Source organism: Rhinatrema bivittatum, unplaced genomic scaffold (assembly GCF_901001135.1).
Source record: "Rhinatrema bivittatum unplaced genomic scaffold, aRhiBiv1.1, whole genome shotgun sequence".
Classification (NCBI taxonomy): domain Eukaryota; kingdom Metazoa; phylum Chordata; class Amphibia; order Gymnophiona; family Rhinatrematidae; genus Rhinatrema; species Rhinatrema bivittatum.
In genome coordinates this window covers 87,122-111,912 of record NW_021820738.1, presented here as the reverse complement: position 1 = coordinate 111,912, position 24,791 = coordinate 87,122, and the positions used below count along the sequence as shown (strand labels likewise).

The window sequence follows — 24,791 nt, the reverse complement described above, 5'->3', positions numbered from 1 at the left end:
TTTTACGCGCGCCGGGTATTTAAAATCGGGCAGTTAATTTATAAGGTATCATTGGTGCACAAAATAAATCATATGGGTGGTCCTGATTAACTACTGTGTTGCTGAGAGTCACAGATTTAACGTCTTGTTGACAATTTGTTGCCAGAGGATGTGGTTAGTGCAGTCAGTATAGCTGTGTTTAAAAAAGGATTGGATAAGTTCTTGGAGGAGAAGTCCATTACCTGCTATTAATTAAGGACTTAGAAAATAGCCACTGCTATTTCTAGCAACAGTAACATGGAATAGACTTAGTTTTGGGGTATTTGTCAGGTTCTTATGGCCTGGATTGGCCACTGTTGGAAACAGGATGCTGGGCTTGATGGACCCTTGGTCTGACCCAGTATGGCATGTTCTTATGTTCTTATTTATGTCACTGAAGGCAGAATAAGCACCTGATTGGTTACAGAGTGGCACTTCTAGATTTTAGAGAAAGCTTTAGTACACTGTCATTCAGAGGTTATTGTAATGCTAAGACTTACTGTAACTTAAAATGGAAAAGGACTGGAAAAAAGGTAATTGAGGAACATAGAAGTAAAAATGTATATGTAAATGCTCATTTCATGCTGAGTTAGCAGTCTGCATTTCAGCAAAGTGACTTGTTCAGGGTCTCAAAACAAGTGATGAACTCTGGAATATTCCACAGTTTTGTGATACAAGTAGGCTACATTGCCAGGCCAACAATCTATAGTGATCTCCTAACTGTAAATATTCATACAAGAAAGGATTATGGATCACTGATCAATGCTGCTTCTTATGTTGTAAATCTCTGGACTTCTTAAAAATGGAAGATCGCTTACTTGGAAGGTTGGAGCTTCCCCAAGGAAAAGTCTGATGAGTAATTTATGTTTATTCCTGCCTCAAATTTGGAACAGCATTCCCTTAATTAGGCAATTACATTTTTCAGAGGGAAAGAAGGAAGAAGGAAGGAAAGAAACATGCAACAATGAACAAAATTAATCAGGAATAAAGAAAAGCATACCTCATTCTAAAGTATATATTACCTTCTTGCTCAATCCCTCAGTGCAAACTGAAATGACCACATGTCTCAAAGTCTTTGATGTCAGATTGAACTGCTGATTTTAACTGAGCTTGCTGTTTATCTCAGTGTGCTCATAAGACACTGACATTGCTAAAAAGTAAAAAGATATATTTCTATGGTGTTTAGGCCAAAGCCTTGAATGAAATAACTGCAACAAAATGCTCAGAATTGCCTGATGGCCCAGTGGCAGATTTGTAAGCTGAAAGTGGGAGACCCAAATTCAGGTCCTAGCCCTGCCTCTACTCATTGGGTTGGCAGCGTGGATAGGAGCTTTGGATTAGGATCTGAGAAACAAACTTTGGATTAGGATCTGAGAAACAAACATCTCTTATAGATAATTCTCTTGTTCCTTTAAGCTTCTGTCAAGAATAATGGGGCTTGGACAAGGAACCTTAGCAGGCAGAGGCCAGGAAGCTGCAGAGGAGCCATGGGAAATTCAGAGGAAAAAAAATGGCCAGGGGCATTTATCATCTGGATGCCAGTTAGTCAGATACAACCTCAGAAGATCCTATTGGTTCAGCACAGGATGTGTCCTACTCATCTAGCCTTTATCCTGTGCTACATTAATTTAATTAGCAGATTTATAGTCCACTTTTCACTGTCCAAGATAACTCTAAAACAGATTAAAACAGTCAGCTGAATTACATTGCACATCAGCATAAATATGAAAAATAAAATATAAAAAAAGCATAATCATCAATACACTTCACATAATCCTAAAATGGCAAACAAGATTAATACATAAATCTTAAACAGACACAACTCCTATAATAAAAAAATCTCATCTATGAGTCTTTTTCAACTGCAGCTGAAAAATAAAAAAGTCTTCAACTGCTTACAGAAAAACTATTATAAGTTAAATTTCTGAGTGCTGTAGGTAAAAGATTTTACCACATAGGAGTTACTCCACAGAATGATTGTTCCTGTGTTCTCACTTTCAAAACGTTTTTAACTGAAGACACTTCAAATCTTACCTCCTGGCTTGAATGAAGCTATGGTGGAACATGACGGATAATTTTAGCAGACAAATAGGAAGGACATATGCTCTTTTAGTGAGAGGAATATTAATAAACATGTTAAATTCTGTCCTTAGTGTCTCAGGATGCCTATGAAGGGTCAACAACAAGAGTCATTCACGCCCACTCAGCACCTGCTACCAGTGATAAAATGTTGAAGCAGCATTTTATAGAACCTTTAAATGAGCTATTGCCCTGTTTTGTTTTGTTTTTAAGTCTCATTTCTGTTTTCTTCACATCTCTTCAGCTTTTGTATTTCTGTACTTATTTTCTGCCTGTTATTAGAGTTTACAAATGTAAGGACTTTTTCTGTTCGTGCAGCATGTTTCAGCTTGAGGTTTTCAATTTTTCATATGATTTTTGACATCCTCAATCCTTGCAGTCTTGCTTCAGTATTCCTGTTCCACATCCAGCCCTGCAGTCCTGCTCCAGTGTCACAGCTGCAGGCTGAGGCATCTCTCGAGCTAGACCTGCTTTTACCAGCCTTGGATTAACCTTCATCCAGAATCTTCAGGTATGCTTCTTCCTAATGTACCATTCACCAGTGACAAGATGTACCCTGACAGCTACCATTTCAAAACCAGAAGCTAGGCTGAAATGCAATAGGCAATTGAGATGCCTGACACTTAGAAGGACTTATTAAATCCATTCAACCGATGGTACCCAGTTCAACGGCATCTTTTATAAAGTTTTAATACCCTGCAGGCGTCTAATCCAATCCAAACTGAACAAGTCATTCCTGGCCGGCCGGCCGCTAGCAGAACCTCAAATGTTATTCCCAGAAAAATTTGTTGCAACAAAAAAGGCATTCCATGGATTTCTCAATCAGTATAAACTCTGGTTCAAACTACCTCCACATACTTATAAATATGGACTCTCTTAAAGTGGGTTTCATTATTAGCCTACTTTTAAAAGAAGCCTTAGCTTGGGTCACTCCATTGCTAGAGTAGAATAGTCCATTCCTTGACTGTATGGACCAACTCATAGTCACCAACTTTCAGGCCTTTCTGGAACCAGACTGGGTCTAGCTAGCAGATAATAGTTTTTTGCATCTTCACCAAGGTCAGTGAAGGTGGTAGAATACACTGCAGTTTTGTCACTGCTTCATTTTAGAGGGGGTCTTGCAAGCCACATAAAGGGTGAGCTCACATGGTTGGAGCCTTTGGGAGAACCTGTAATCTCTGATTACCTACTGTGTCCAAATTGACAGATGCTTGACAGAATGGATGCAGGAAAAGAAGCAAGAGGTCCCTGGAACCAAGAAAAATGCATCAATGTCCAGTAGACAATGACCTCTGGATGAGCCCATGATTATTTATGGCATGAAGCTTCAGCTGTCAGAGAAAAGGGAGAGAACCTTTAAAAAAAAAAAAAAAAGCGCAAGGCATCTATTGCCCCTACCATGTGACAGGGGTTGGCCAATGGTACCGGTAACCCCTTTCACATGGTAGGGGCTAAATGCCACCGGCACCATTTTAGTTAGTGGCAGCTGACGACCCAGGAGTGGCAGATTGCTCCCGGGCCCCTGCTGTACTACCACCAGGGATTTTCGTGAATCTGGGGGGGGGGGGGGGGGGGGGGGTTGGAAGGGGGGAGGAGCGGCGGCATGTGGTTCCCATCCCTGAAGGTAGGCATTGGGGCTGTGACTGGGGGCAGAAGGTGCCAAGGTTTCCTAATCCCCTTGCACCAGCCCTGGGTAGTCAGACATACCATTGGAAGGTCCCATTGTTCTGCCCTGATTGATGATAGTGCATTCCTAATATGCCATTTGCTAGTGACCAGACATATCATTAAAGCTTCTTACATTACAGGTGGTTTTCGTATGTAAGCAGAATGATTTCTGTTAATATTTGTAATTTTTAAATTCCCAGTGTCCTAGCTTGGAAACCTATATAGAAAGTTAAACCCTCTTCCTTTTTTAGCTTCCAAAGTCAGAGAGAAAAAAAAAAAAAGAAGATCTTAATTCTAAAACATTTAAGGGTGAATTTTTAATCTGCCTCGCGCGTAAAATCCAGGGGTTACTTGTGTGGCCAGGCCTTGCATGCGTTGCGCACATTTAAGAAGGGGCCCAGCCGCGTTCATACCTCCTGATACGTGCAGAAGTGCCATTTGCCGCTGAGCCGGGAAAGCGCGCAGCAAAATCTTTCCAGACCTAGTCCTTTGCTCAGATCTCAGCCAAAGTCCCATGCTGGGCTCAGGCCTAGGCTGACATCCCGGCACAGCTTCCAGGCGTAAGCCGCGGCCCCTGCGTTGGGGTCTGGGCCTATGCCTAGGAGAGGTCCCAGTCTTGGGTTTAGGCCTCGGCTGAAACACCGGCGTCATGCTCAGAAGTATGCCATGGCCCCTGCTTTGGTGAGGCCCCAGTCTCAAGCCTAGGTCTAGGCCCAAAGGGTGACTTTTTATTTTTTCAAAACGAAACATGAAAACCAAGGAAATTTTGTCAGATTTTCAAAATGAAATGAAACAAAATAGGAAATATCGTTATTTCCAATCTCATTTCCAATGAATGTACATCTCTAATGCCTCCTATTAGGACCCAGCCCATCTCAACATAACCCTCATCCCTAAGAATCCCCCTCCCCCCACCAAGAAAACCATTTTAAATCCCATCCCTTGAGTCAGAAATCTTGACCCTCCCACCTGATACAAAAAATTAGACTCAAGCCCCTTAGCCCCCAGCTGCTCCCAGTCCTCTCCTTACTACATGTGAAGGTGAGATCATAGAAAGGGAAATGCCCAATTCATTTTGCCCCTACGGCGCTAGCATTCAAAATGGCTCTGGCTGAGCCACAACTCCCTTATGCTCTGTAAATGAGGAAGAAAGGAGAGCCTGGCACAATCTTTACTTTCAGCATCAACAGGGCAGGAGTGATTAAGCATAGAAAATTTTGTTTGATCCTAGCGTAAGGAGAGGGGAAGAGATGGAAGGGAGAACCAAAGTTATTAAAACTCAGGTGGGGGAGAAGGGTAGGTTTAGCTGAGAGAGCTGCTGTCCCTTGCACTGTGCACAAATACAGCTCACTCAGCAAGGAACATGTGCTGTTTGCAATTAATGCATTATACGCCTCGCCTCCATATACATAGCAGCCACTAGCACGACCACACAGAGTTCTCAAACACAAACATCACACAATTGCTTTGCATATATTTTATAGCAAGATTAAGAATGGTTTGTTTTTTTTAATATATCTCCAGCAGTCCTGAGATTCTATCATAATTACTTGAGAGTGGCTTACATTTGGTTTGAAATGCTGCCAAGACTGTGGTGCTCTAATTACTTCCAATGGAAGCAATTTCAAAGTTTTTTAAACTTTTAATGCTTGCAGAAAAATAGGAAATCTAGCTGGCACAAACCATGTATTTTTGCTTTTTTAAACAAGACCCTTTGAAAAATATCATCAACTCACCCCTACTTTAAAACAGTGGATAAGATTTTTTCTTGCAGAAGGTGTAGGGCCAATAACACTTTTTCCCAATAGGGATCACAGCATTCTTGCCTTTAAAAAAAAATTTCAGCTTCCTTTAATGCTTATTTTAGCCCATTCAACATTCGTACCATTTCTTAGATTTCAAATTCCGACTATATTTTCTTACATTCACAAATTTACACCCTCTCTTGCACATTTATTTTCTCACACCTCACTCTCTCAAACTTCTACTTCACATATTTTCTATGTGAATACAAAACCTTTTCCATATATATCCATCTCTCATTTTCTCTAACCCACAGAATACATCTATGGATCTTAAGGACTGTTGGGAGATCAGAAAACAGTAGAGGCACAGAGGGGATGGAACACACGAGGGGGCGATAATGAACTTGGTTCTTACAAATGAGGACTGTGTTTCTGATGTCATTGTGGGGGGATTACCTGGTACGGTTCAGTATTAGAACACATAGAAACATGACAGCAAAAAAAGACCATACAGCCTATCTAATTTAGTCTGTCCATCAACAACAACTAATTCAACTCTACAATCTCTACCACTCCCTCAGAGATCCCCTCCGTTTCTTCCATGCTTTCATGAATTGATACTATTCTAGTCTCCACCACTTCTATAGGAGGGTGTTCCATGTATCCATTGTCCTCTCTGTAAAGAACTATTTCCTTAGATTTCTCCTAAATCAACTCTCTTTTACCTTTATCCCATTACCCTCGTTATAGAGCCTCCTTTCTACTAAAATAGGCCGAACTCTTGCGCAGGGAAATTTTGGAGGTATTTAATAGACTATCATCTCTCCCCTAACTTGCCTTTCTTCTACATGTTTAGATATTTAAGTCTGTCCCCATATGCTTTAGAATGAAGACTACTGATCATTTTAGTAACCACCCTCTGGACTGACTACTACCCGTTTGTATCCTATTGAAAGTCTGTTCTCCAGAATTGTATACAGTATTCCAAAGGAGGTCTCACCAGGGATCATTACAGGGGCAATATCACCTCCCTTTTACTGCTGACCATTCCTCTCCCTATGCACCCAGCATCTTTCTGGCTTTTGCTGTCTCCTTCTCTACCTGTTTGACCACCTTAAGATCATCAGATACAGTCACCTCCAGATTCCACTATGCCTAGGCCTTTGCAGTGTACAACCAGTCTTAAATAATTAAAAAAGATATCATTAGAACATCACCAACAACAGGAAAGAAAAAAAACCTGAAAACCCTGATGCTGCTATCTCACCAAAAAGGACTCAATCAAAACTTATAAAAATGCCTGTTTCTCAGCATTCAGACAGGTTAATCCATGACCAGTGGGTTATGTACCTCTACCAGCAAATGGAGATGAAGCAAAGCTAACGTTACAGTATATATATACCCCTACTCTTACATCAGCCCGCCAGTATTCTCCATCTCGAGCAGATGGTGGAAGTGCATCTCCCTACTAGGGTTTACTTGTTTAAAAAAAAAAAAAAAAGGAGAAAGAGAAGGATTGATCACACGCCACTTCTTCTAAGATGATACCTTGTAGTACCTCCCTCAAGTCAAGTTCTCCTGAGGTGATATTTAGTGATCCCTCCCTCAGTCGAGTGCCTCAGTCCGGTAGCCGGTCTTCCGGTGCCAGGCTGGGCTGGTGCAAGGGTCTGTAGTGCCCTAGGCAGCCCAATATAACACCGCCCTCCCCAAACCCACCCTGAGTTGAATGTGCCCTCTGACATGGTTAGATATATAAGGTTATGATCATCCTCTTACAGTGTACTCTCATTCTCTCTCAATTTAGAAAGTTCTCCATGACTGCTGTTGCCCCTTCTTTCTTTTACATTTTGAAAATGGCACCCTCACGTACCCAACCCATTGACTCCACCCTAGGTGACTGCCTAGTCCTGTGTAATCATTTAATATATATATATATATATTATTTTTCAACTGGAACATGCATTATATAATACCATATATTAAGCACAGTTATTTCTCTGATTTATTTTCTATCTATCTATCTATATATATCTATATATATATATATATATAGATATATATGCGCCCTCTACTTGGGTATCCTGTCCGGGCTTGCCGGGTACGGATGCACTGTTGGAAGCACAATTGTCAAATGCTTGTGGTTAAGCATGCTGCTATTGGACATCCTTATCCATGGCGCCAGTAGCAAAGAAGCCTAAGTGCCTTGCGATTTGCACTGCTTGCCATATTCGGGCATCACAGTCTGGTTCCCCTCTAATTTTTATCAGTGCTGCTTGGAGACTCAGGGCGAATTGTCCCCAACTGATTTTGTGAGCCCAGTCCTTCCCAGCAGGTTACAGGAAAGGAACCAGAGGGGCATCTGTCAGAAGTTTTGCTTGGTTTTGAGACTCCCTTAACTGGTTCATCAGTGGGGGAGGGCAACTTAGTGGGCGCCAGATAGATGACCCCTGGTTTTGGAATGGATCCTTCTGCCTTCTCTTGGGTGGAATTTTTTCCAAGGGCTGCAGTCCTTTGTACAGGCTCATTTGGCAGAGCCAGCAAACCTGGACGTTCAGGATTGCAGGCTGCGGAATCCCACAAGGCTGGTGCCACTGGTAAACGTTTGACGGCATCTCGGTATGTTGAGAATCACACTGATGGAGACCAGGATGGCACGGATGAGGAAGGTGATCCTTACTCCCTGGAGGACAGGGAAATTCCTCTGGGGTTGGAACCTTATAGAACAATGTTGCACTTCTTTCGTAGAGATGAGTTGCCGAGGCTGATCTCTCAGACTCTGAAGATGCTAGGAGTGCCTGGTGATGACCCCATGTCTGAGCCAAAGAAGAATCCTATTCTGGTTACTTTGCATAAAGCATCATGTTTCTTCCCCATTATGAATGCTATTCAAGAGTTGATTGAGTGAATGGGGCACTCCGGAAACTAATTTTAAAGGGCGATTAGCCTTGGAAGGTCTGCACCATTGGATCCGGTGGCGAGAGAGCAGTTGTGTTTTCTGAAAATGAATGTGCTGGTGTTTTCCGTCACCAAGCAGATGACCATTCTGGTAGAAAGGGGAGCAGCATTGAAGGATGCTCAAGATAGGAGAATTGAGGCTATTCTTAAGTAGGCCTTTGAGGCAGTGGCAATGAAGTTGCAGATGGCCTCTTGCTGCTCCCTGGTGGCTTGTGCTTGTTTGCTTCTATCTCAGGAGGTCAACGAGACTGGTTTGAATTCCAGGGCAGTGATGGAACTGGCAGCCACCTTTTTTGGCAGATGTGGGCTGCGACCTGGTCCATACTTCTGCCAGAGGGGTGGCTTCAGTGATAGCAGGCAGGCATCAGCTGTAGCTGTGGAATTGGTTGGCTGATACGATTTCAAAGTCTAATCTTACAAAATTGCCTTTTAAAGGATCACTCTTATTTGAGAGTGAGTTAAAAAAAAATAGCCAGTAAGTGGGGCGAGACCTAGGTTCCTCATTTGCCAGAGGATAAGAAGCAGGCACCGTGCTTGTTCGGTGTGAGAGGCCTTGCTAGGGGTTTCAGATCTTTTTGACCCAACAGAGGAGTGTCTTCTCCAAGGGCTAGAACTCTGAGTAGGTCTCAGTCCTTTCGGCCCAGGCAGCCCAGACAGGGTGTGCAGGCTTGGTACCGGTGCCTCCTGAACCCCTCAATGAAGGTGTGCCAACCAACCTCCTGGAGCAGGAAATAGGGGTTCACCTATCTCTTTTTAATTGGAGGTGGGTCAGAATCACATCAGACCAGTGGATTCTGGAAATGATAAGGGACAGCTATGCTCTGGAGTTTCTCAGCATTCCTCAGGACGTCTTCTTGGTGTTTCTTTGCAGCTCTGTGAAAAAGAGGCAGGCAGTGGAGACTATGTTCTTGAAGCTCCTGAGCTTGCAGGTCGTGATTCCAGTGCCCAAATCACAAGAAAATATGGGCTGTTATTCCATTTATTTCATTGTACCCAAGAAGGAGGATTCCTTTCGCCCCATCCTGGACTTAAAGGGAGTCAATCATTATTTGCAAATGACTCATTTCCACATGGAAATCTTATGCTCGTAAGATTCAGAATTTGATTGATTCATTTCCTGCAACTATCATTCCCATTCCACTTACTGACCCCAGCTTTTCCTGGGACTTCTTTGACTTTGTCACCAATACTGAAATCTCCAACATCATCTCTAAAATGAAACCCACATCCTGCGCTTTCACCCCTTGCTCAACTGTTTTACTTAAACTGGTCAAAGATAATATTGTATTACCCACTGACCAAATTGTCAGCTTATCCCTAGCCACCGGTATCATGCAAACTCCTTGAAAATCGCTGCTGTTACTCCCATTTTAAAGAATCCATCTGCCCACTCAACTGGCTATAACAACTATCAACCCATTTCCTCACTTTCTTTCCTCTCTAAAATAATTGAATCTGCAGATGTAAAGCAGCTTACAGACTACTTCAATGAACATTCCCTTCTTGATCGATATCAATTTGGATATTGTCCCCAGGATAGTATTGAAACCCTTCTCTTATCAAGTACTGATACAATTCACCGAGGCTTTGACTCCGGGACATCTTATGTATCCAACTTTCTTGATCTATCTGCTGCATATGATATCATCAACCACAAAATTCTGCTTTCTTACCTCAAGAATATTGGTTTCTCTGGATCTGTCATGTCATGGTTTTCATCCACCTAGATAATCAACCAGTAAGTACATTTAAACCCTGCTACCTCATCTTGGTTTCCTCTCCATACTGGCATACCTCAAAGTTCAGACCTTTCTGCTGCTCTATTTAATATCTATATCACTCCTATTTGCCAGCTACTTTCCACTTTATGGGTCTCTTATCTTATATATGCCGACAATTTCCAATTCTATTTCCCTACCTGCCAATCATGGCATTCCATATCCCAATTTATCACCTGAGCTTGTCATTCTTTAAATCATGGTTACTTCATAACAAACTCTCCTTGAATCTCTCAAAAACAGAAATCTTGATACTCATTTGACATCCCTAGCTATATATCTGTTAATAATATACCCATGAAAATTTGCCCTCATTGCCCACCACCTTGGCATTCTTCTTGATTCCAAACTTGACATGAGAGCTCATATCAAATCAGTAGTCAAATCAACCTTTTATAAACTACATCTTCTCAGACACATTAAACCTCTCTGAACCAACAGCTTTTTGAACAATATTGAAATCTCTAATTCTTACTGGTCTCAACTACTGCAATTCTCTGTATCTCGGCCTTCCACTTACATCAATTAAACCTCTTCAGCTTTCAAGAAATGCAGCAGCAGCATGCCTCCTGACTAACACCAAACTTCATGATCATATTTTTCCTGTCCTGCTAAAACTATACTAGTTACCGATTTCCTGGAGGATCAAGTACAAAATTCTAATCATCCTACATAATCTCATTCATGACAATAATAGCCTCTGGCTCTCTGCAATTCTTCACTTCTACACCCCTTCACGAATCCTTCGATCCCAAAACCAACTCAACATAACAAGAGAGCAGGCCGTTTCCATTGCTGGCCCCATTTTATGAAACTCCATACCAAACTCTATAAGAACCCTAAATAACAAGCAAGATTTTAAGAAAGCCCTAAAACATCACCTATTTAAACAGACTTTCAAAGACAATTTATGATCTTACCTGTCTGACTATGTCTGCTGATATGATCTTCCATCTGAATGTGTCTGTAGTTCCCGATTACTCCATTGATATCTACTCATTTTGATTTTATGTTAATGTAACTTTATTTTATATGCCCGCTTCCAGCGCCTCCCTCTCCCTCTCTGCCGGGGCTCCCGCGGCCCATTCGGGGCTAGAGCCCGCTCTCTCACAGGGGAGCCGTGCAGAAAAACAGTCAAGCGCATCCTACTTTAATTGCGCAGAGAAGAACTGAAAAACAACTTTAAATTAAAAGAAAAGCCAAGAGAAGAGACCCACGCGGTGAGTCTACCACGCCCCCGGAAGGGCATTAGACCAATCAGACTGCAGCCGGAGACCTTTAAACAAGTACATTTACCGGCGGCGTCACACGCCGGGCGTCGCACGTCCGAAGGGGCGCGACCTAAGGGGCCTGCCCCTTAGTGAGCCCCTTGGTGAGACTTTGGTGAGGTCAGGATAAGCCTCCAATAGTAACTCATACCTCTAATACCCAGCCGCGCCACACCATACAATTCCTAGCACACCCATACTAGACCAGCAACCACCCAGTGTCCATCCCTCCACTCCAGCACCCATCCAGCACAGCAGTCATCCAGTGCTCATCCTTCCACTCCAGCACCCATCCAGCACAGCAGTCATCCAGTGCTCATCCTTCCACTCCAGCAGTCATCCAGTGCTCATCCTTCCACTCCAGCACCCATCCAGCACAGCAGTCATCCAGTGCTCATCCTTCCACTCCAGCAGTCATCCAGTGCTCATCCTTCCACTCCAGCAGTCATCCAGCACAGCAGTCATCCAGTACTCATCCTTCAACTCCAGCACCCATCCAGCACAGCAGTCATCCAGTGCTCATCCTTCCACTCCAGCAGTCATCCAGTGCTCATCCTTCCACTCCAGCACCCATCCAGCACAGCAGTCATCCAGTGCTCATCCTTCCACTCCAGCAGTCATCCAGCACAGCAGTCATCCAGTACTCATCCTTCAACTCCAGCACCCATCCAGCACAGCAGTCATCCAGTACTCATCCTTCCACTCCAGCAGTCATCCAGTGCTCATCCTTCCACTCCAGCACCCATCCAGCACAGCAGTCATCCAGTGCTCATCCTTCCACTCCAGCACCCATCCAGCACAGCAGTCATCCAGTGCTCATCCTTCCACTCCAGCAGTCATCCAGTGCTCATCCTTCCACTCCAGCACCCATCCAGCACAGCAGTCATCCAGTGCTCATCCTTCCACTCCAGCACCCATCCAGCACAGCAGTCATCCAGTGCTCATCCTTCCACTCCAGCAGTCATCCAGCACAGCAGTCATCCAGTACTCATCCTTCAACTCCAGCACCCATCCAGCACAGCAGTCATCCAGTACTCATCCTTCCACTCCAGCAGTCATCCAGTGCTCATCCTTCCACTCTAGCACCCATCCAGCACAGCAGTCATCCAGTGCTCATCCTTCCACACCAGCAGTCATCCAGCGCTCATCTTTCCATATCCAGTAGTCATCCAACACTCAGCGCTCATCATTCCACATCTGACACTCGAGGATTCAGCTCTCTTTTCAATATTCATCAAACTTTTCAGCCAAACCTCCTCACTGACAAATTAACCAGCTCTCCTGTGACCACAAACCACAATGCATATTGGTCTCCCTATACCAATTCTCAAACAAAGATCCTTTTTCATAAGAAATTCTTCAGTGATTCCACGTCCACCTACCTATAAATCACTCATTCCCATCATGATTTCCCCCCTTACACAGACACTAGGCCTAGCTCTCTTCTCTCTGATTTTATTCAACGCTCAATCTCTTACCAAAAAAACACTAATACTCAATGACCTTCTACTGGACATCAAACCCGACCTCTGTGCAATAACGGAAACATGGCTTAAACATACGGACACCACTAATAAACCAACTTCCAACAGAAACCCATGATTTCTTCTCTATTCCCAGACAGAAAAAAAAAGGGGGGGGTATTCTCCTCGCAGCCAAAAAAGAGCTGAGACTGACTCAATTCCCAGTACACTCTCCTACAAAAATTGAAGCCGGCTTTTTCAAATCAGACCTGCTTCAAATCATTCTAGTTTACGCCCCTCCGGGACTTCTGGATTCAGATGCCTCTCCCATTCTAGAAATAATAGCTTCTAACCTAAATCTTGAGTCTCCAGCTATCATATTGGGAGATTTTAATTTACATGTTGATGACCCCTCTCCCACTACAAACTGTGAAACTTTCCTAAACGCCATGACTGCCATGGGGTTCAAACAGATAATCAACAATCCCACTCACAGAGCTGGACACACTTTGGATCTCATTTTTGTAAACTCAGGCATATCACACTCAGCACCACCCATATGCAAATCAGTCCCCTGGTCAGACCATGCATTAATCTCTACAACATTTTCGCTGGTACAATCAAGCAACAAACACGATCCTCAACCTCAATTTACTTATAGAAACCTTTGTTCATCCGACGAACTTCACGAACACCTTGTCCTAGAACTCCCTCATATAGACATCTCCACTCCCAATTCTGCCCTCCACTCCTGGTCAAACATCACAGCATCGGCAGCAAATAAACTCTGCCCTATGGCAACAAAAAAACCAAAACAAAATGCTTCCAGAAGAAAACCTTGGTTTAACGAACAACTGCAAAAACTTAAACTTTCCCTTCGACAAAAAGAAAATAAATGGCGTAAAGCACCATCTCCGACCTCCCTATCAGCTTACAAACTCGCTCTTCACATATACAAGAGCTCCACATTAAAAACAAAAAGGGACTACTACGCTCACAAGATACATCACCTCATCTTCGATTCAAAAGCCCTCTTTTCATACGTCTCGAACTTAACTCAAGTCAACGCACAGGACATTCCACTCAATCAAGCACACGAAAAAGCGGAAGAGCTAGCCATTTTCTTCAGTAAAAAAATTTCCAACCTACAATCACTTCTAAAACCAAATACCCTAGCTCCATTCAGCGCATTTCACCATCACTGCAAAGACATTGCTATACAAGCCTTCGAACCCATTGCAACATCAGAGACCATGTTAGTTTTGAAGAGAATGAAACCCTCCTCTCACCCATTCGACCATATCCCCTCTAAACTTCTGCTGCTAATACCAGATACCATTGCCAAAACCTTGACTGACATTATCAACTGTTCCTTAGCCCAAGGAATTTATCCAGACAACCTGAAAATTGCTTCTATCAAACCTCTATTAAAAAAACCTAATCTTAATCCTAAAGATCCCTCCAACTTCCGCCCAATCTCCAACCTCCCTTTTATCGCTAAGGTTACGGAAAAATTAGTCAACACCAGATTATCAGAACACCTCGAAGACCACAATATACTATTCCCTACTCAATATGGCTTCCGGAAATCTTTAAGTACAGAATCACTTCTCATATCTCTGACAGATTACCTCATCATGGGCCTCGATAAAGGTCACGCCTACCTGCTGATACTCCTCGACCTTTCGGCCGCCTTTGATATTGTGAACCACACCCTTCTCCTAAATCAACTATCGAACATCGGAATAACAGGCTCTGCTCTTGCCTGGTTCAAATCATTCTTGGGAAACAGAGGATATAAAGTCAAAATACATAACAAAGAATCACAGTTTTACCCTTCAACGCTAGGAGTTCCCCAGGGCTCCTCTCTTTCCCCCACGCTCTTCAACATTTACCTCCTACCCCTTTGTCAACTATTAACTAATCTGAACCTCAAATACTTTCTATACGCTGATGACGTCCAGATTGTCATCCCTATCAAAGAATCCCTCACCAAAACAATAAAAATTTGGGAAAACTGCCTTCAAAATATTGACAACCTCCTCGCCAGTCTAAATCTAATCTTAAATTCCGCAAAAACCGAACTTCTCATAATTTCCCCCGAAAACAGTAACCACATCACAAATCTTCCTACCGGTTTTCAAGCTTCACAAGTAAGAGACCTAGGAGCCATCATTGATAATCGGCTAAATCTAAAATCTTTTATTAATCAAACCACGAAGGACTGCTTTCATAAACTGCATGTCTTAAAAAGAATTAAACCACTTTTCCACTTCCACGACTACAGAACAGTCTTGCAATCAATAATCTTCTCTAAGTTAGATTATTGCAACTCCATTCTATTAGGTCTCCCTTCTTCTCATACTAAACCTCTCCAGATGGTTCAGAACACGGCGGCCAGAATTTTGACAAACACAAGAAGAAGAGACCACATCTCACCGACTCTCAAAGACCTACATTGGCTGCCAGTGCACTATAGAATCTTATACAAATCCATTACCACCATCTACAAATCACTCCATCAACTCTCTCCGCTTAACCTACAAATACCATTTAAAAAACATACCTCCACCAGACCTATCAGAGAGTCCTACAGAGATTCTCTACAGGTCCCCCCTGCCAAAACCTTCCACCACATGACGCTTAGAGACAGGGCTTTCTCTACAGCAGGACCCATGTTATGGAACTCCATCCCACCAGAACTGAGACAGGAACCCTGCCTTCCTACTTTCAGAAAAAGACTGAAAACCTGGTTATTTATGAAAGCCTTTCCAGATACCAATTGAATCCTTCTTCAACTCAAACAACAAAGACCTCCCTTCAGGATAATCAATAACTGGACAACTCCAAAATGATCTTTATTTTTAATGGACAGGTCTATTACCTTGTTACTCTACTATCTCACTGTTAATGTTTTTCTATCGCTTTCTTTCCATTCCAAGTTGCATTATGTCCCTGTTTTATTGTAACTGCTACTTCTTCTTACATCACATGATATTGTTCTAAGTTCTTATCCTTTTGTTCACATCCTGTTAATTGTAAACCGACATGATGCGACTCCCATCGCGAATGCCGGTATATAAAAAAATCAAATAAATAAATAAATAAATAAATAAATATATTATGCTCATTTTATAATAAATCACCCCAAACCTTGGAGAGCACAGTCAACAAATCCTTTAAAATAAATAATAGCAGTACAGTTGGGGGAATTTCTTATGTCTCTGGATTCGTCAGAGACGTATCTACATATTCCCATTTGGCTGGAGCATCCACAGTTTCTGCAGATCGCCATTTTGGGGTGACATCAGTTTCAAGCATGGCCTTTCGGTTTGGTCACTGTGCCCAGAACCTTCTCCGAGGTCATGGTGGTGGTGGTAGCAGTAGCATTGAGAAAGGATGGCATTCTGGTTCACCCGTACCTAGAGGATTGGCTAATTCAGGCCAAAAGCTTGGAAGAGAGTTGTCAAGCCTTGTGCAAGGTGGTCTCCTTGCTGCAGGAGCTAGGTTGGATGATGAACTTGGTCAAAAGCAATTTATAGCCATCTCAGATGCTTGAGTATCTCGGTGTTCATTTCAACATGAAGCAAGGCAGGGTTTTTCTGCCGGAGATCCGCATTCATACTCTGTTAACTAATACTGAAATCTATGCCTGGAAGCCTGAAAATCCAGCTGTGCCTAATCAGAAGCTAATTTGAGCTCAAGCCCCACTTAAGGTAGCTCATACTTTTTCTGCTGAAGCCTGGTTCTGCCTGCTTTATTTAAGTCTGACCATGTAAAAGGGGTTTTAAAGATTACTTCAGGAGCACAGCTTACCTCCAGCCCTGATGTTATAGTAGATACCTGCCCAGAGCCTAAATATGAAACTCTGTATCCCAAATCCAAATCCAGTGTTAGCACTCCACCCCAGATCTTTTGTTCCCCTTTTCTGCAAAAAACCCTTTGCCTAAAAAGAATCTGGTATTCAGCACCCAGAGGTTACATTTAATCTCTGAAAAGAACTCTAACCGTGTTCGGGTTTCTACTTTTTTGTCCCAGATACCACCTTGAATAATCCAGTTGTTGTGATTCTGCTTGTCATGCAGCCTCCCAACCACCAGAGGCCCTCAGGAAGCTGCTTTTACCCCCTCTCCACGCATAGTCACAGTGATCCCATGACTCACTAGGGTCCAGTCGATTTAACCCTGTCTCTGGTTATGCTGAGGGCCTTATCATAGTCTGCATGGCCCCTTGTCTCTGAATGCTCTGTGGCTTACCTAAGCCTTCTGTTCCAGCTTTGGCTCTGTGGCTTTCCCAAGTGTTCTGCTTTTGCCTTGCTCAATGGCATCCCTAGGCCTTTTGTGTTAACTGTCTGGTCTAGTCTTTGTCTTGTCTGTCCCAGCCAGTTCCAGTGTGTCATGCCTCCCTGCATTCGGTTCCAGCATTGCCTCGGCTCCAGTCTCCAATCCAGCACTAGCCTCAGTCCAAGCCCCTGTCTAGGTCCTGCTGGCCACCAGAACCCAAGGGCTCAACCTGCAGGGGAAGTGACTGGTATAGGCCGAAGACTCCCTAGCTTAGTTCTGTCTTGCCCTGTAGCCCTTGACTGTTCACGTGGGGGTTCCTCAGCCTAGCTGGATCCTCAACCTCAACAATGAAACTATATTAGAACTGATCTACAGGTCTTTAACTAGAGGAGAAAGGTCTCTTTTTCATAGTTTTTTTCCTATGTCCACATTCTTTCAAAGAAATGGCTTCTGAAGTCAGGTTCCATGGCTGTCTCTTTAGAAAGAACAATTATAGGTAAGTCAGCATTGGTTCATCTGTGTTTAGTTTAGCCAGATTTCTGTATATACTGTATGACAGTTTTAAATGGTAATTGATCTTGTGCAGCAAGTGCATTCAGGAGGGAACAGCCAGAGCCAGTTAAACTATTTTTCCGAAACTTCTGTGTGAAGGAATAATTAAAATTATAGGCTTGTGTAACTGGCTGTTTAATCCGCAGATATTTTGTATACTACGCAAACCTAGAGTTTTAGAACAAAGATGTAGGGTGTAACTTGCTATGACTGTCACTGATGTTTCCAATATTTCTAAACTAATTGAGGGATATGCTCAGGAAAAGATACAGCAGCCTAATTTAACAAGGACATAAATACCAGTGGCAAATGCTTTGGAAACTATTCTACACTGTAAAAAAAAAAATCTGTTACGTGAAGGACAAGAAATCAGTAAAGAAACAAATTCATCCTGTTGGAAAGTATATGCTAAGTTGAATAAGGAATGGAGACAGTTCATCAAGCTTAAGACTGAATACTTGTCACAGCCTATATACTCAAGCTGAATATATATATATATATATATGTCTCCTTGGTCCTTATATTCTTCTTCAGATCACCTTCAAAGAATTTGTCCTGGGAGCATTCCTGTGGTGTGGTTTCACTTTGTCCAGGCAGCACTAATAGGTAGCACTGTCCAACTAAAGTTAGCCTGGTAAGTCTGGTTGGAAAAATACCTGTCCTAAAGTTATCTGGATAACTTTATCCAGGTAACATCATTTGGGTATATTCAGTGGAACATTTATCTGACTGTATTCTGCTGAATACTTGGTTAAAGTAATTTTATATGGATAACTTTCTGCTTCCCAGTTTACTTAATATGCCTCTTAGGGGGTCTCTGTAATCTACACTATCTTGTAGATTACAGAGACCCCTTGCACCTGCTCTTCTTTCTTCTCATATTACTGATATGAAAAAGGATTTCCAGAGTCCACATTCTAGTATAGGAAGCCTACAGGTAAGAAGGTTGAATGGGAAGAACAGGTAGTGGGTGGAGCAGTGTCCTTTGAGATTCCACCTTCATATGCTTTAAAATAAATGGAACTTAATCAGGCATTGTGTTAAGCCATGAAAGCTCTGAAACTTGATGTTTTATGGACTCCTGTTTCTTAGATCTAATTGTCAAGGATTATTTAAGTTTTAAAAATTTCAGACAAACAGGGGTTCCTGTTTGATTTAATATGCTAAAGTTGGAAATAGCTCACCTTTATTTTCACTGCAATTTTCTTCATCACTTCCATCCTTACAGTCATTATCTCCATCACACCGGAAGGCACTAGGGATACATTGTCCATTCTTGCACTCAGTAAGACCTTGGCTGTGGCATGCTGGAAAGAGCAGAATAGTCCACAATAGTAACATAGTAGATCAGAAATGGCCAAATCATGTTCTCATGAGCCAAAAATAGGCCAGGTCTGCAGGATATCCACAATGAATATGCATGCAAATCTATCTCATGCATATTCATTGTGGATTTCCTGAATCTTGGCCTGTTTGTGGCTCTCAAGGACCAGAGTTGGCCACTGCTGTAGTAGATGATGGCAGAGAAAGGCTAATCGGCCCATCCTTTCTGCCCAGTTTTTCAGGTCTAAATTGCTGAGTAGATACAGTATCCCAGCTGCCAGTCATAAAACTTAGACCAATGCAGGTACAAACAAAACAATGGAACAACAAACACATAACCAAAATCAATATGGGGCAGATTTTAAGAGCCCTGCTCGCCTAAATCCGCCCAAATCCGGGCGGATTTAGGCGAGCAGGGCCCTGCGCGCCAGTGAGCCTATTTTACATAGGCCTACCGGCGCGCGCAGAGCCCCGGGACTCGCGTAAGTCCCGGGGTTTTCTGAGGGGGGTGTGTCGGGGGCGGGCCCGAACCGCGCGGCGTTTTCGGGGCATGTCGGGAGCGTTCCGGGGGCGGGCCCGGGGGCGTGGCTATGGCCCGGGCAGTCCGGGGGCGTGGCCATGCCCTCCGGACCCGCCCCCAGGTCGTGTCCCGGCGCGCTAGCGGCCCGCTGGCGCGCGGGGATTTACGCCTCCCTCTGGGAGGCGTAAATCCCCCGACAAAGGTAAGGAGGGGGTTTAGACAGGGTCGGGCGGGTGGGTTAGGTAGAGGAAGGGAGGGGAAGGTGAGGGGAGGGCGTTAGAGGATTCCCTCCGAGGCCGCTAATCTCATATCCTAATCTGATATAATGAGAAATGGACATGACTCATTACACTCACCAATTAATATTATTTACAAACTATGTTACCGATCCTTAATGGCACCTGTTTAACTTAAAATACCATAGCATAATTTTTATGTGCCGGTATCCACTGAACAACAGTATAGAAAAGTGTTAAAATAAATAAAATAAAATATCACTCTTTATCTAGGTCAGTTTTTATCTTCCTCTTTATCTTCCTATACTTCATCCAACACCTAGTCCCTCTTATCCCCAAGTCTTGCCACCAAGCTTTGTAGTAATCTAAACATCTACCAATACTAATGAAGCTGTTGCTCTAACAGTCTTTTGCTTATGTCTCTATGGCCCAGCTGGATGGTTCCTGGCTACAACTAACTTGTCAACATCAACTCGATTGTCTTTTGCTGGTTCCCATTTAGCTACCTCATGTCCTGCACTGTAGCTAAGTTGTGCTTCATTTACCTATGATTTTTCTCTTTATTATCCATACTTTTTCTCCTCAGATCTTTCTTGTTTCACAGTTTCCAGTTTTTTTCCTTCTCATTATTATGTGGCTAATGGATATTTGCATCCTAAAAGCATGTACATCTAGAGTGCTTTAGAAATGATCAACAGTATTAGTATTTTCCAAACCTTTGACCATTCCTTAATTTCTTTACATGTTTCTTTTTATTTTTTCATGGTTTCTGGCATGCCTGATTACGGATATTTGATAAGAATATAAAGCAATGCTATGCTGCATCAGACCAAGGTCCGTTGAGCACAGTATCCTTTCTCCAACAGTGGCCAGTCTGGATCATAAGTACCCAATAGGTTCCCAATAGCTGATCTATTGCATCTCTCTTCCTGGGATAAGCACTGGTCTTCTCAAGTGTACCTAGCTAATAATTGTTTATGGATTTTTCCTTAAAGAACTTGCCCAATCCTCTTTTGAACTCCCACTATATTAATTGCCTTGTCCACTTCTTCTGGCAACTGATTCCATAGCTTGATTATGTACTGAGTGAAAAAATACTTTCTACAATTTATTTTAAATCTGCTGGTTGCTAGCTTCATGGAGTGTCCCCTCATCCTCTCGTCATCTGCAAACAAGCATATTTTCCCCTCAAGTTCTTCAGTAATGTCACTACTAAAGATACAGAAAATAAATCCCAGTACTGAGCCCTGGGATACCCCACTGGTAATTTTGCCCTCACCAGCATGAACTCTACTTTCTTTGTCCTTATATTCATCCAGTTTCTACAATACAATTAGATTTATTACTCTCTTTTTCTATTGCTAAACAACTGCTTCTACAATGTCCTAGTTCATATATGCAAAACTTTAAAACAGTTGTTAGAATTATGTGAAGGAAATCAGATAACTTACAACAGTTAACCTCATCAGATTTGTCTATACAGTCATGATCTCCATCACACACCCAATCAACTGCTATACATCTTCCATCTCCACATCTGTGTTCCTTCAAAGGATTGCATTCTGAGTAAGAAGAGAATAAAGAGGAGAAACAAATGATGCAGAATGAAATATATGCTTTGATCATTTGATCCTTACACTATAAGGCTTATTTAAAAAACTGAATAGTGGATTAACGCATCTTAACATTAATAAGAATACTGGCATTAAAATTTAAATGAGTTGATTAATATATAAATTTATGCTAATCAACTTTTACATTTTAAGTGTATTGTATTTCCACAAAAATCTATGTTAATATGGTAGTTAATATGAAACTTTAACTACTCCCCCTATCCTATGATCCCTTCCATTCTCCCACTCAAACCCCAATCTATTAAACTCCTTCTCCTCCTCAAGCTGCAATCCCCTTCCTCGCACTACCTGATGCAATAAAGACCCTCTGGTGCCCTCCCCACCACCCAAAAAAAATCCTAGGACTATTTCTACACCTACAAAAATCTCAACTCAAGAGGCTCTTCTGTCTTCACTAGCAAGAAGGACATGAACTTCCCCTGTCAGCACTGCTGAGCTATGCAGAATGGCAACATCTAGTAGCAGCAGACAACACCATTCTGTATAGCTTAATGGGACCAGCAGGAGGGACATTGCTTATCTCCAGCTCAAGAAAACAGAAGACCTTCCAGAATCAGAAATTGAGATTCTGCAGGGGATGGTCTCAGGATTTTCTTTGAATGGGGAATGGAGGCAGCCGGAGGGTCTTTATTACATCAGGTTTGGGAGGGAGGGGGGGATCACAGCTTGCGGGGGTGGAGGATTGCTCAACAGACTGGGTTTTGAGTGGAAAGGAACGGGGATCACTAGCCTGAGGGAGAGTGATGGGTTTTCAGAGGACATAGCTCACTATTACTGGGTTTTTGGCACTAGCTGGCTGAGTTTAAAACTTCAAGGATGAGTTACCTAAATCTAGGCAGCCCAATTTCGGCTGTCTATATTTAAGAGAATTTTCATCCTAAACTTAGGCACCAAAGTTGAGCTGAAAATTCACCTCAGTTTAAGTCTTCCCTTCTAGTTGGTGCCACAGTGGTTCATTCCTAAAGTTTGATAGCGTGACCCCTAAGAAATTCCAGGGCATTAATTGGTAGAGTTGAAGTTTGAAGAGAGAGGGTGTGTTCTCTGCTCTACTCCTGCAGTGGGTTGCAGGAGTGGCACCACAGTGAGTTTTCCTGTGGGTGCCTTAGAAAGGTCTCTTGCCATAGTAGAGAAAAGCATTTCCTTTTTTCTTTTCGGGAGTGAAGAGTTCTCCCATTTCCCAAGAGAATAGAGCTTACTCCTCTGTGGCTTTGTCGCCCGAGAGGTAAAATCCTATTCTTATATTTTATCTGGAATTGCATTTTCTAAAAGCACTCTAAGAATGTGCAGCAGTCTGCAGCACCCAACGTTTTGTGGAGGAGTTTGATGTCAATCAGTCTAACTGAAGCAAAAAAGGATCCAAGACCAAAATGGCCATTGGACACAACACATGAGAAGTAGAAAGGAGAAGGAGAGACTTAACATGTCTGCATCTTGGAAAATTAGGTACGAGAGGTGTCCTACAGACAAAAATCCCTAGAGTCCATTTCCCAAGAAGTTCCTGCTGGTAAAAGCAATGGATTTAAAGAGAGGGATTTGGAGATTTGTAACTTCATGAAAGTATGTTTTAATGTGTATTATGTATGTAACACTGTTACTCGCTGAGAACTGTGGTTCAGCGGTTTACAAATTTTTTAAATAAATAAATCTCCCAAACAATGTGTACTTTGTTAAATTATCACCACTGAGCAAGTTTTATTTCAGTAGGCTTTGTAATTGTTGGAACATTAGCTCTGGTGTGAAGAATGGTCTTTTAGTGACTGCAATCCTGCATAGGCTGCCGGCACACGCAAAGCCCCGGGATGTGCGTAAGTCCCGGGGCTTAGCTTGGAGGGCATGTCGGGGGCGTGCGGAGGCGGCGTGACATTCGGGGGTGTTCCGTGGGTGGGGCCATGGGTGTGGTGCCAGCCCGGAGGCGTTCCGGGGCGTGGCTGAGGCCTCCAAACCATCCCCCGGGCTGGGGAATGGCACGCCGGCAGCCGGCCTGCGCGCGCAAGTTACGCCTGCCTTGGGCAGGCGTAACTTTCTCAACAAAGGTAGGAGGGGATTTAGTTAGGGCTCGGGGGTGGGTTAAATAGGGGAAGGGAGGGGAAGGTGGGGGGGCTGGAAAAAAAGTTCCCTCCGAGGCCGCTCCGATTTCAGAGCGGCCTCAGAGGGAACAGAGGCAGGCTGCTCGGCTCGGCGCATGCCGACCCTGAATTTTATAACATGCGTGCGGCAGGTGCCGGGTTGCGCGAAAAAATCTATGCCCGCACATAACTTTAAAAATCTACCCCTATATGTATAGCATGTTAACTTATAGTTATTTTTGTAAACTATATTTTTGACTTCCAAAATGTGGGACATGGACTTGACTTCCAAATATGAGCCCAGGGAAGTTTGATTTCTAAAATAAACCAAATAAGATGAAGCTCTAGTCACACACGGGCGGATTTTAAATGCCCTGCTCGCGTAAATCCGGGCGGATTTACGCGCGCCGGCGCGCCTATTTTGCATAGGCCGCCGGCTCGCGCAGAGCCCCGGGACGCGCGTAAGTCCAGGGTTTTTTTTTAAGGGGGCGTGTCGGGGGCGGGGACGAATGACGCAGCGTTTTGGGGGCGGGATCGGGGGCGTGGTCGAGACCTCCGGACCAGCCCCCGGGTCGGATGACGGCGCACCAGCAGTCCGCTGGCGCGCGTAGATTTACGTCTGCTTCTAGCAGGCGTAAATCGAGGGACAAAGGTAAGGGGGGGTTTAGATAGGGCCGGGGGGGTGGGTTAGGTAGGGGAAGGGAACGGAGGCAGGCTGCGCGGCTCGGCGCGCGCAGGCTGCCCAAAATCGGCAGCCTTGCACGCGCCGATCCAGGATTTTATAAGATACACGCGGCTATGCGCGTATCTTATAAAATCCAGCGTACTTTTGTTTGCGCCTGCTGCGCGAACAAAAGTACGCAATTGCGCTCTTTTTTAAAATCTACCCCACAATGTGTTATAGATGAGAAAATCCTGCAGACTCTGCAGGTTCCCAGCTCTGTGCTCTTAACCACTGTGCTACTCTGCTAGTCCCATATGATTGTGATGCAAAGAAAGTCTGAAAAGAAACACCAGTGGCATTCTGCCCAGCTTTGAGATATGACTGGAAAATGGAAATAAAAGTATAGGACAGCACAAGGTAACTTAAAGGTTATTGCAGTGATATCCCTTTATATCTATCACAAGAACAACATCAATTTGCATAATGGATTTGGGGTCTGGTTTATTAAAGGAGTTTCTCAAAAGCACAGAAAGGGCCAA

General features: G+C 43.3%; 1 protein-coding gene across 1 annotated transcript in view; it reads right to left on the bottom strand.

The window, feature by feature from the left end:
- Positions 1–24,791, bottom strand: part of LOC115082055 (atrial natriuretic peptide-converting enzyme-like) — a gene marked incomplete at its 5' end in the record, with an annotated part of 217,134 nt that overhangs the window by 107,655 nt on the left and 84,688 nt on the right. Inside the window, 2 exons of the mRNA XM_029586317.1 lie at positions 18,994–19,116; positions 21,340–21,450. Coding sequence (XP_029442177.1) covers positions 18,994–19,116; positions 21,340–21,450 — 234 coding nt within the window. The remainder of the gene's footprint in view (positions 1–18,993; positions 19,117–21,339; positions 21,451–24,791) is intronic.